This window comes from Ictidomys tridecemlineatus, chromosome 8 (assembly GCF_052094955.1).
Source record: "Ictidomys tridecemlineatus isolate mIctTri1 chromosome 8, mIctTri1.hap1, whole genome shotgun sequence".
NCBI lineage: Eukaryota > Metazoa > Chordata > Mammalia > Rodentia > Sciuridae > Ictidomys > Ictidomys tridecemlineatus.
Window position 1 is genome coordinate 112,921,901 of NC_135484.1, and position 12,562 is coordinate 112,934,462.

The 12,562-nt window shown below is 37.2% G+C and overlaps 1 protein-coding gene across 2 annotated transcripts in view; it reads right to left on the reverse strand.

Annotated features, from left to right (window-relative positions):
* Zfand3 (zinc finger AN1-type containing 3) overlaps window positions 1-12,562 on the reverse strand; it is a 328,149-nt gene that overhangs the window by 94,443 nt on the left and 221,144 nt on the right. For both annotated transcript variants that reach the window (XM_078020079.1, XM_078020078.1), the window contains one exon: window positions 9,726-9,908. In XM_078020079.1, the coding sequence (XP_077876205.1) occupies window positions 9,726-9,908 (183 nt within the window). The remainder of the gene's footprint in view (window positions 1-9,725; window positions 9,909-12,562) is intronic.

The window sequence follows — 12,562 nt, forward strand, 5'->3', positions numbered from 1 at the left end:
AAAACCCCATGAACATAATGTTTGTCAAAGTGCTTTGTGAAATGGGTATGCAATCTTCTTCTGTAAAAGGTCACTGAATCTCTACAGCAACTATGGACTCTGCTGTTGTCCACAGCAGCAGCCATAGACAGTATATAAATGAACAAGGGGTACTGTTCCAATACAACTTCATTAATTTCCACACTTTACAAAATACCATTCTTTTGGTTTTCTTCAACCATTTAAAAAATGTAAAAATCATTCTTTGCATACAGGTGGTACAAGAACAGGTGATGGGTTAGGTATGGTCCACATGTTGTAGTTTACAAGCCCTGTTGCAAACTATAATTTTATAAATGGGTTGGTAACTATTTAATTCTCTTTTTTTTAAAGTTTATTTTTCTATTTATTTATTTTTATGTGGTGCTAAGGATCAAACCTGGTGTTTCTTAAGTGATAGGCAAGCGCTCTACCAGTGCTGGGGATTGAACTCAGGATCTCTCACATGCTAAGAAGTGCTTTACCACTGAACTACATCCCCAGCCTAATTCTAAATATGTGCCTCTAGAGCTTAAAAGAACATTCTCTATATGGTAAATCCTATCTCAGAATATAGAATATCTGAAAACAGGCCTATTTCTTGACAATAATATCTTCTTTACTGGCAGGCATCAACTCTCTTCCTCTACTAAAAAGAAACAGACTAGCTAAGGCTCCTCTAATACTTCCATCTTATGCTTACAGGACTACACCCCAAACCCAAGTGGATGCGCACACTGTGAAGCTGTCAAACAGGCCAGAAATGGTGATGCCTAGGCCTTTAAGACAAGAGAAAGTTGATCTGCAGAACTGATGAAGGAAACATTTTCTCATCTTTTAAGTCTAATCTACTAGGCACAACATACCTTGATTTTTGAGATTCTGCCGTCATTCTACCATACTCATGTGTGGTTGCAGAACCTTAGCCATGGTTACTCGATCTAGGCACAGCAAAAAGGTCAAGACCTTGGCTTTCTGATCCATACAGCACCCCATGCCCTAAGGAACAAGAGGACTTGCACAGAGAGGAAGCTTATGTACAGACAGTGGAATGACGAAGTCCATATGTGCCAACAGTCATCCAACAGCTGACCAGGTGTTGGGGATATAATTAACTGAGCAGCAGTGTCACCTAAGCTGGATTCATCAACCAGCCAGGCAGTAGCCCCACCCATCAGAAAGCTTTCTACAGTCAGCCAGCCCACAATGTCTGAGCCCAGCCTGACAGCCTTCACCAGAATGACTGTATCACACACTGCAGTCACAAGTACTAGTGGCTTAAGTTACGATAGAATAGCAAACATCTCTAATAAGGATTATAGCTGAAGAAACTGCACTGACAACAGATTCTGGATTCTAAGAAACAAAGCTAACACACTCTACTCAATGAACACCCTAGCATCCATACACAGGAAGAAATCTCCTTCTCTCCCATCCCCCCAAATCACCTTTAAATGGGAAAAGGTAACTGATGAGATGCTCAGATATTAACGCATAGCACAAAAAACATGACAAGCAATGAAACATGGCACACACATGGAGAAACAATAATTCTTCAGTAACAGACACCAAAGAAAAGGAACTTTATGAAATGCCTTTATGAAAAGAAATTTAAAATAATGATCTTGAGGAAGGCTTGATGAGATGTAAGGGAATACAAACAATTCAATGGAATCAGCATCCTCTTGGTAGACAAAAAAGTATTCTATAAAATTCAACATCATTAGCCAAGTACAGTGTTGCACACATGTAATCCCAACAACTTTGGAGACTGAAGCAGGAGGATCACAAGTTTGAGGTCAGTCTAAGCAACTCAGTAAGATCCTGTCTCAAACTTAAAAATAAAATGACTAGAGATGTAGCTCAATGGTAAAGCACTTCTGGGTTCAATCTTCAGTACTAAAACGAAACAAACAAACAAACAAAATGTCTTCAGGAAAATAACTCTCTATGATTAAGGTCACATATGAAAAAAAAAAAAAACCAGCTAACATGATACTAAATTGGGAAAAATCAAAAACTTTTCCTCTAAGGTGTAGAATAAGACATGGATGCCCACCTCCCATTCTTATTCAGCATAGCTAACCATAGCAATTAGGCAAGGGAAAGAAATAAAGGGCATCTAAATTGGAAAGGAGGATATAAAATTATCTTTTGTTTGTAGATGACACAATCTTACATACATAAAAACCTAAAGATGCCACCATAAAACTCTTTCACTCCAATAACAAAATAGCTGACAAAGAAATCAAAAAAGCAATCCTGTTCAATAGCTACAAAAAAACATGCTAGGAATAAATTTAAGTAAGGAAATAAATGATCTCTATAATAAAATCTACAAATAATGATGAAAGAGATTTAACAGTGGGTGGCTATATGGTTGGTTGGTCTGTCTCTGTCTCTCTCTCTCTCTCTCACACACACACACACACACACACACACACACACACACACACACACGGAAGGATATCCCATATTCGTTGTCTGGAAGTAGTAGTACTATGAAAATTTCCATACTACTCAAAACAATCTAAAGATTCAGTGATTCCTTTTATTTCAACAGGGGAAAGTATCTTCACAAAAATACAAAGTACAACCCTAAAATTCATATGGAATTTATAAAAGACCCTGAGAAGCCAAAGCAAACCTGAATAAAAAGAACAAAGTTGAAGGCATCATGATACCTAACTTGAAAGCATATTACAAAGCTATAATAACCGTAAGACCAAGGTATTGGCACAGACACAGGGACCAATGGAATAGAACAGAGAATCCAAAAAATAAATCCATGCAACTAGAGCCAACGGATTTTCAACAAATGTGGCAAGAACATATACACTGGAGAAAGGTAACATTCTTCAAAAATGATAGTGGGAAAAAGGGATTGTGCAATGGAATGAAACTAGACCCCCTATCTCCTACTCTACACAAAAATGGTTCAAAGACTTATATGTAAGGGCCAAAACTATGAAACTACTATAAGAAAACATACTGGAAGCACTTTGGGATATTGGTCTGGGAAAGATATTTTTGGATACAATCCCAGAAAGATAGGTGACAAAAGCAAAAATTGACAAATGGAATTTGTCATATTAAGAAACTTCTGCATAGCAAAGGAAACAATATAGTTAAGAGACAACCTAATAAATGGGAGAAAATATGTGCTGAATATTAACAAGAGATTAATATGCAGAAAAATAAAGGATTCAACAGCAAAACTCCCCAAATAACCCAATTTAAAAGGGAAAAATTTCCAAAAAAGACAAATAAACAGTACCAAACAAGTTTATGAAAAACTACTCAACATTACTAATCATCAGGGAAATGTAAATCAAAATGATGAGATCATATCATCTCAGAAAGGCCATTATCAAAATGACAAAAAACGGCAAATGCTGACATGGATTGGAGAAAGGCAAACTCTCATACACTGTGAGAATGTGACTGCTACAACCATTGTGGAAGAGTATGGAGGTTTCTCCACAAATAAGAACTAGAACATCTAATTTAGTAATTTCAGTACTAGGTATATATCCAAAGGAAGAAAATTGGTATGCTGAAGATAAACATGCACTTCTCTGTTTATTGCAGCATTATTTATAAAAGCCAAGGTATGGATCAACATAGGTGTTTATCAATGGATAAATGCATAAAGAAAATGTGGTACATATACATAATGGAATATCATTGAGCTATAAATAAGAAAAAGAAAGTCCTGCCATTTGCAGCAATATGGATGAGACTGGAGGACATTATATTAAATGAAGTAAATCAAGTACAAAAAGATAAATACCACACTCCCACTTATACATACATGGAAGTTTAAGAAAGTTGGTCTTACAAAAGTAGAGAAGAGCATAGTGGTCAACAGAGACTGAGAAAAGTGTGACAAGGAGATACGGATGAAGAGTAGATGGTTAACAGGTACAGGGTGCAATTAGGACTCCTATAGTAAGCTATCTATGGTTGACAACAATTAATTGTACATTTCAAAACAGCTTTGGGGTTTTGAATGTTCCCAAAACACAAAAAAGGTAAATGTTTGGGGAGACAGATATGCCAATTACCCTGATCTGATCATTATATTTTGTATACATATATTGAAACATCACACTGTAATTTCTGAGTATGTACGGTTATTATGTCAATTAAAAACAAAATAAAAAGAGACATTCAAATCACATTTTACCTCCCCTTAAGAAAAACCTGGAAAGAACAATAAATAGGTAGTAGCAAAAATACAAAGAAGAATTTTATTATTTTTTCAGTATCTAACACTCCCTTCCTCTATAGAGCAAACAATTGTATGCAATGTTCTTTAGACTATAAAGCACTCTAGAGATAGGCAGCTATGGTGTGGTGATAGTCAGGTCAGTAGAGCTAGACTGCTCTGTGATAGTTAGCAAGGTACTGAATCACACAGCGCCTGTTTCCACATCTGTGAGATGGGTATAATGAAAGTACCTACTTTACAGAGTAATTATTGAAATGAAGTACTCTAACACCTGTAACATACTGGGAACAGTACCTAGTACTTGGTAATCACTTAATGTTAGCTGTCAGCATTATAATAGCACCTAACTGTTGTGAAAAAGTTACTATTTGAATTTTGCTTACACCATTTTGAAAGATTTCTAACAGCCAATGTTCTGTGTACTCTTCTACAGTCACACACTGTGAAGGAGAGGTATGTGTGCTCTGACAGAGAAGTAGCACTTAGAACTTTTAGATAACTGCTTTATTTGACCTTTAGTCAGTTGCTTTACAAAACTCTTTTGGTTAAAAATCTGTCCCAGAATTCTCTACTATACTCAATTTTGTCAACAGCTGTTCAGTCTTTTCAAAATGAAATATATCTAACTCACCCACTTTCTGATGTTATATTCATTTAACAGTAAGAGGTTGAAAGTAGATTTAAGCAATACTCATTCTCTTGATTATTAAGGGAAAAAAATTTAAAACTTCCAACAAACTCCAACGAAAGTATAGCATTTCCAGATCAACACGATAGCAAAGATCTATACCTACTAAATATTAAAAAGATTATGCAGTACCGATAGCAACTCCTATACCCTACACTTTTCCATACGTCTGCAGGGGAAGCCAAGAAGGACCGACACATAAAATTGTGGTCGCTATGAATAGCAAGATAGGTAACTCCCAGCTGCCTCTTTATCCTTCTCCCAAGTAGGTCACAGATGAAGAAATATGAAAGGTTTGGCATATCTAATCTCACATGGTCATCACTACTACTTGACAATCACTTAATTACCTCACCTTGACTTATAAAGCATTCACCCTGACAGCTTTAACAAACTGGCATACATCTTCCTTACTCTAGCACAGTTGCCTTCAACTTAGAAGGTGTAGTAAAGCCCAAATGGGAAAGCTTTTGCAAATGACATGTCTGTTAATCACTGCTGGCATCTGCCTTCATTATACTACAATATTATTATGTGCCTATTTGGGAGAACAAGCCAGAATCTCTATTTGAAAAGGTGACTTCCCTGTGGGTAGAGATCTAATCTTATTCATTTCTGTACCAGCACTAAACCTAGTGCCTAACATACAGCAGGCACTGAGTGAAGACTGCTAAATTAAAGTGCAAATAGTTGAAATAGTTTATTAAGGTAACCAGTTTCAAATCCAAATGCCTCTTGTCACTTTATAACTTCTGCAGAATTTTCACAACATTTAGGCAATATGTTAGAGTGTTTGAAAGGAAAGACTATGGATCTAAATTAGTGTGTTAGAATATGGGATCCTCTGCCAAACAGAAGCTCTTTACCTTTAGGCAGAAGTTACTGGACCTCTTTGTGCTTCAACTTTCTCATCTATAAAAATAGACATAATAAAAAGTTCTCCCCTCATAGGCTTTATTGACAATCAAATGTCAGTATCTATAAAAAGCTAAGAAGAGTGCTTACAATAGAGCAAACACTTCATAAATACGAAGTAAACATTTTGTTATCATTATTATTAAACCCCATACTCAATAACATGTTGCTTGGTTTTTGTGACCTTGTCCACCATCATTATTCTCCTCTTTGACATCTTCATTGCCTCTTATCACTTTTGTTCTCTAAATGTGGGGGTTTCACTCAAAGTCTATCCTCACTGATTTTTGTAGGTCTCATCTTTGGTATTTAACCCCTAAAGCTTAAACTACTGTTGGAACCTTCACTGTGTTCTCCCGTGTGCCAACTCAACCTCCTCAGTTGAACAATACAAACTTAAGTCAAACTGGCAAATCTCCTCATTTCCCCCAGATATGTGAAAACCTGAGGAATTAGGAAATGTGATGACCTTCAGAGAGTATAACTCTAAGATGAGCCCAAGGCAGTCCCCAGAAAGAGAATGGATCCAATGTTAGTAGAACTAAACATCCTTATCAGACTTTAGGATTTTATATATCAGAAGAAAATGCATGGCATTCTACAATGGTCTAGGCAAGTAAACTATGAAAATATAGAAAGAATTGTATCCCAGAGGCTCTAGAATTCCAGGAAGGACTAAGTCCAGGCAGCAGAAGGGGAAATGGTCTGAAGATGGAATCTTACAGTGAAGTAAGACTTACTCTGAATGTTCTTAGGGCATACCAGACATTCAGCGTGTTTTGCTTAAAAATTCACTTAATTTAACTCTACTTGTTCTGAACCCATAATTTGCTATATAAATTTTTGTTATGGGTCAGCTTCCCATGAAGGTTTCCCTCCAAAGAAAATGTTTTAATCATATGAATATGTTTATTTCTAATTCCTGTTTTGATTTTTCAAGATGAATTAAAGTAACTTTAAGTTATGATTTGGGTTTCCACAGACCTTGATTATAGGCAGAGCAAGCACTGACTTTGCCAATATGAATATTCTCTGCAACAAGTATATTTTATATTGTGAATTAAATGATTAAAAGCATGAACTCAAGCCAAATGGATGAATCTGAATCCTGGTCCTGGTATCTTTTAGTTTGTGACCACAGGCATATTGTATGATCTCTTTATGCCTGTTTCATAATCTTCAGAATGGGGATTATGATAATACCCACTTCACTGGGTTGTCATGAGGAATAAAAGAAAATATGCAAAACAAGTAGAATCTGTTTTGCACATAAAGTGCTCAGTCAAAGGCAACTGTTATTATCTCAGTCTTACCTACATTTTGGTTGACTGAAATTGGTTTGTGGTAGTGTATTCTTGGTATGTACAGCTCCAATCCAGGTTCCATCAGATGAGATCCTGACCAGCTCCAACTTTTCCCTTACACTATTAAGTTCTTGACCTAAGGGCTTACAATGAACTTTATAATTTTGTGGAAAACTGCACACAAATGAATGGTGTGTATTTTTTTTAAGACAGGAACCAAAGCTTTGATCAGCTCCACAGTTAAATACATGATACTGAACTGATTTTCACAAAACAAAACCTACTGCCTTAGCATTACCGCTACCATCCGTTTTATCTCCTCTTAAATGATTCCTACTGTCTGCCCTGGTTCCACTCAACAAATCATAATATTAAAAATTATCTCTCTATAATGTTATTCCATTATAGTACTTCCAATTTTCAATACTATCAGATTACTTCTTAAAAATAACTGTAATGCTATCATTTTCTCTGCTTATCATGGCCCAAATAGCTTAGCTGGGCATTGAAGCTTCTACAGCTTGATCATAATTTACTTTTCCAGCCTTGTTCTCCATTCTCCTCCACAAAAGTCTCTAAAGGAGTCACTAGACAATGAAGAATGCCATGAAGCTTTATTCCACAGCTCATGTTACTGTGTGGAGAATATCTTTTCACTACCTTCTATCCATCTTCAATATCACTTCCTCCAGGAGCCCAATGCCTTTCTTCGACAGTCCCTATTTTCAACATGTAAGGTCCATTAACACTGGTGCATGCAACTATGTATCAGGGTTTCTAAACTTCAGCAATACTGACATGTCTGGTTGGATAACTCTTGGTTGTGGAGGGAAAGTTGTCCTATGCAACCCAGGATATTCAGCAATATTTCTGGCTTTCAGACATTATCAAATGATGTGGGGGTGGAGTCACTTCTGGTTAATAAACTCTGATACAACATAACAAATACATTTAATTTCTCCTGCTAAATAATAAATTCTTTGAAAACTGTCTTTTATATTCTAAATATATCTGAATATGAACGATTTGGATAAATCTTTGTTCTCTCCTAAATTCTCTTAAATTAGTGAACAGAACATCTGTTATGCTTTGGATGTGAGATGTCCCCCAAAAGCTCACATGTGAGACAATGCTAGAAGTTTGAAGAAGAAATGATTGAGTTATAACCGCAACCTAATCAGTGAGTTAATCCCTATGGGATTATAGGGATTAACTGAGTGGTAACTGGAGGCAGGTAGTGTGGCTAGAGGAAGTGGTTCATTGGGGGGGTGTGGCTTTGGGGTACATCTTTGTATCTGGCAAGTGGAGACCTCTCTCTGCTTTCTGATCACCATGTGAGCTGCTTCCCTCTGCCACATTCTTCTGCCATGTTGTCCTGCTTCACCTTGAACCGTGAGGAATGGAGCCGGCTGTTTATAGACTCAGACCTCTTAAACTGTGAGCCCTCTAATAAACTGTTCCTCCTCTAAGATTACTCAGGTCGAGACTTTCAGTCACAACAGCAAAAAAAACTGCCTAAAACAACTTCCTGACCTATCACATTTATGGATATTCATGAAACTTGAAACACTAAATTCCAACCTTATAAAGTAAAGCTTTTAAAAGGCAAAAACTGCTGTGCCATCAACAAGTACTATTAGTTATAGTTGTGTCCCAAAAGAGAGCATTATACAGGTTCAGTAGACAATAAACTTCCATATTACATATATAATAGTATTCATTACTGAAGGACATATAGAAGAGTAAACAAAATAAACTACTCCCTTGTGTTCTATATATAGTATTATTATCTAAGTTAAATGCTTAGTAACAGTCAAGATCTAGTTAATGACAGGGTTAAGTTCCCTAGACCAGTGGCTCTAACTCTTGCTGCATATTAGAATCCTCTGGAGAGAGAGAGAGAGAGAGAGAGAGAGAGAGAGAGAGAGAGAGAGAGAGAGAGAGAGAGAAGATAGATATTTTAGGGCCTCCATGTAGACCAATTAAGTTAGAATCAAAGGTGGAGCTAACGATTAAAATTATTTTAAAAGTCCCCAGTATAGCCAGGTATGGTGGTGCACACTTGTAATCGCAGTAACTGAGGAGGCTAAGGCAGGAAGATATCAAGTTCAAAGCCAGCCTCAGCAACTTAGCAAGACCCTGTCTCAAAATAAAACAAAAAGGTCTGGGGATGTGGTTCAGTGGATAAGTGCCCCTGAGTCCAATCCCCAGTACCACCATCCCACTCTCCCACCCACTGCCGCCAAAAAAATTTCCCAGTAGAATCTAATGTGCAACTAGAACTGAGAGTCACTGCTATATACTGGCTTAAAACTTTGTGTACTTCGACAATTAATGTAAAAATCTATCATCCAAGAAAAACTTTCACTCTATGGAATGGCTGAAAATTATTATCTAACTTGCTGAACATGGGTTCTATGTGTGAATACTTACCTTGAATTTAAAGAACTGCTGCCCACTCCACCCCGCTCCCTGCCCCACCCATGAGCATGAGACATTACCAAGAAGCTCATACTACATTTCTTAGGCTGCTCTCTCTACCACCTCTCAAAATTCAGGCACTTACATTCCTCTTTACTCGGTGAATTTACATTCAGTTCTGTCGGAAGCGGCTGCTGGCTGGGACTAAGAGTTGGCGTGGTTATCGAGGTATTATCGTTGTCACTGGTGGTCTCTTCAGAAAACAAATCTGATTGGCTGTTACTTGTACTTGGAGCGGAATCATCGTCTGGTTGTTTCTTTTGAAAATCTTTAAAAAAAAGTGAGAATAACCACTTAATTAAGGAATTCACAGTCTGAGTATCAGAAAACAACGTAAGTTAACATAAAAATTAAATGTAACAATACCAATTAATAAAGTCTGATATGGGTAACTAAAAAATGGAAATAAAATACTGATCAAAACCATTGGTGGAGGGTGATTAGAATTAGTTTTCCAATGTTGAGAAGAATGGTAGACACTGATTTCAACGTTAGATTTTGCAAAGTGAAAGATGCATGTTACAACTTGAAGGATGATCAACAGAAGGAAAAAAAGGAATAAAGAGAAATTAAGTTGCTCTAACCAATAGAGAGCAGATCATAAGGAAAACAGTATCACAAAATAGTCAGGTAAATAGAAAACAGATAATATGGTAGAAGTAAGTTCAAATGTATCAGTAATGATACTAATATAAACAGGCTAAACTTATCAGCAAACACAAAAAATTCAGATTAAATAAATAACAAAGTCCAATTATGTTTAAAAGAGACATATTAAAAACATAGGGAGGACAGCCTTCTAGCAATTTTTTTATTTCTTAAGCTGGTAGTGGATACACAAATGTGATTATTATGTATATTCTCCTTATGTTTCATTTCAAAACATCTAATAATACTCTATGAAGTACAGATTATACTTTATCAATTCAGAGAAGTAAAAGATGATCTTTACAACTACACATAAATTATATTTTGAGTCACAGATAAGCCCCGGTTATCATGCTCTATAACTTCACCAGAATCAATGTTTTGACATATTCTGAGCATAAGAATTTCTAGCATTTATGATACATTGTCCATATGCCAGGCATTGAAATAAATGGGTGTGAATGTATGTGTGTGTGTGTGTGTGTGTATGACCAACCTTGCACATGACTGAGTAACACTCCCCAGCTGGGTGCTGAGGCGCTCAGTCACAGAAATGTGGCAGAGCTTTCTCCACCCTTCTTGGGTTCTAGGGTCGTGCATGGGTGTGTCTTGCTACAGCCCATGGGTGAAGCTACGCTCACCTGTTCCTTTGCAATATAACCCCTTGCCCTGTTAGGATAGAATCTTCCATGGAAGTGCCTTGTGTGTGTCCCCTCCTCTTATTGTGCCCTTGGGTGTGGCCTACCCAGGTGTCAGTCAACCTGCTGACAGTGGACATCATGAAGATACTCAGCCCCCTGAAACCTGACCCCTTGCCTCATTTGAATAGCTTCTCCTCAATAAAGGGGTCATCGTGCTCGCTCTCTCTCTTCCTGCAGACCCTTAAGGTCAGAAGAGCCATCACAGCAACCCCAAAGAAAAGGTATTCGTGTCTCTTGTGTGGTTATTTTGCGCAGCCCAGTCAGCCCAGTTCAACTGGAGTGACCCCTGAGCCTTTTAGTCGCAAAAACAGAAACCTAGTGCGCGCGCGTGCGCGCACGCTTGTGTGTGTGTGTGTGTGTGTGTGTGTGTGTGTGTGTATAATTTACATTAATTCTTAGGAAAACACAAGTCAGGTATTAACGACACCAAATTCTGTTCATAAAGAAACTGACTTTAGAACGTTTGGGCAATTTGCTCCAAGTTAACAGCTAACAAGTAAAAGGGGTAGGTCCATTTGACAACAAAGCTCACGGCCCTCAATCACAAACACAGGGTATAGAATGGTAAGCAGTAGACCAGCCGCAAAAGGGGCTTCCATGTCAAGCTTCCACCCATTCCAACACCAATGGTGAGTGCAATAAATTTGGCCTAAGTCTCTAACTTGCTATACTAAGGAGGAATCTAAGTGTCTACTGCTTCTTTTCTGGGTATTTACTTCTCCTAATTATTTTTTTATACTTCAATGTTTTGACATGTAAAATGATTAATCCTATCAATGTTATCTGTATAACATCATTAAGAAAAAGATACTGTACAAATGGAATAAATACTGCAACAACGACACTTCTTTATGTTAGGCCATTGCATTAGCTCTCTTATGTCAATAGTCATTGTGTTTCTCTCTCATAGCCACGTATCACTTAACTGGAAATGTCTTAAGGCCCTAAAAAAAAAATGAAACTGAGTCATCATTGTATTGTCTAGCACCATCCCCAAAGAAGGATGGTGAGACAGGCAGAAACATAAACAAACAGAAACTCACTTAGGCATAATAACCTTATGAAGTTGGTGTCTAAAGACACTGCTAGGTCCTACCCACAAAATTGTCAGCCCACATTTGCCATGTTCCTTGGATGCTCAGGTGCTTTTCTTCAAAAATTTACCTTCTTTTAACTCATGCTCCTGATATGCCTTTTTCACACCTCTACAGGGTGATGGTGTCAGAAACAAACCGTATTCATTATAAACCAAACTAGCTGTCCATAAAGGGAGCTGGTAGATAATCTATACATTTTATGCTTGAATTGAAACATTTTACTTCAGAAATGACTTTAAAGAGTCACCTCAATCCTTTCTTCTTACAGGAAAAGCAAACAAGAGATAAAAAAATTTATGTAACACATCAGAAATTTGGAGTTAGTCCTAAGAGTCTTCTAACTCCCTTGCCAATTATCAGTTTATGCAATACAAAGAATGTTTCCATTTGACAGACCTGGATTCAAATCCTGACTTTTCAGGGCATAAAGCTAAAAGCAACCGTTTAATCTTTGAGGGTCTTGTCTGTAAAACAAA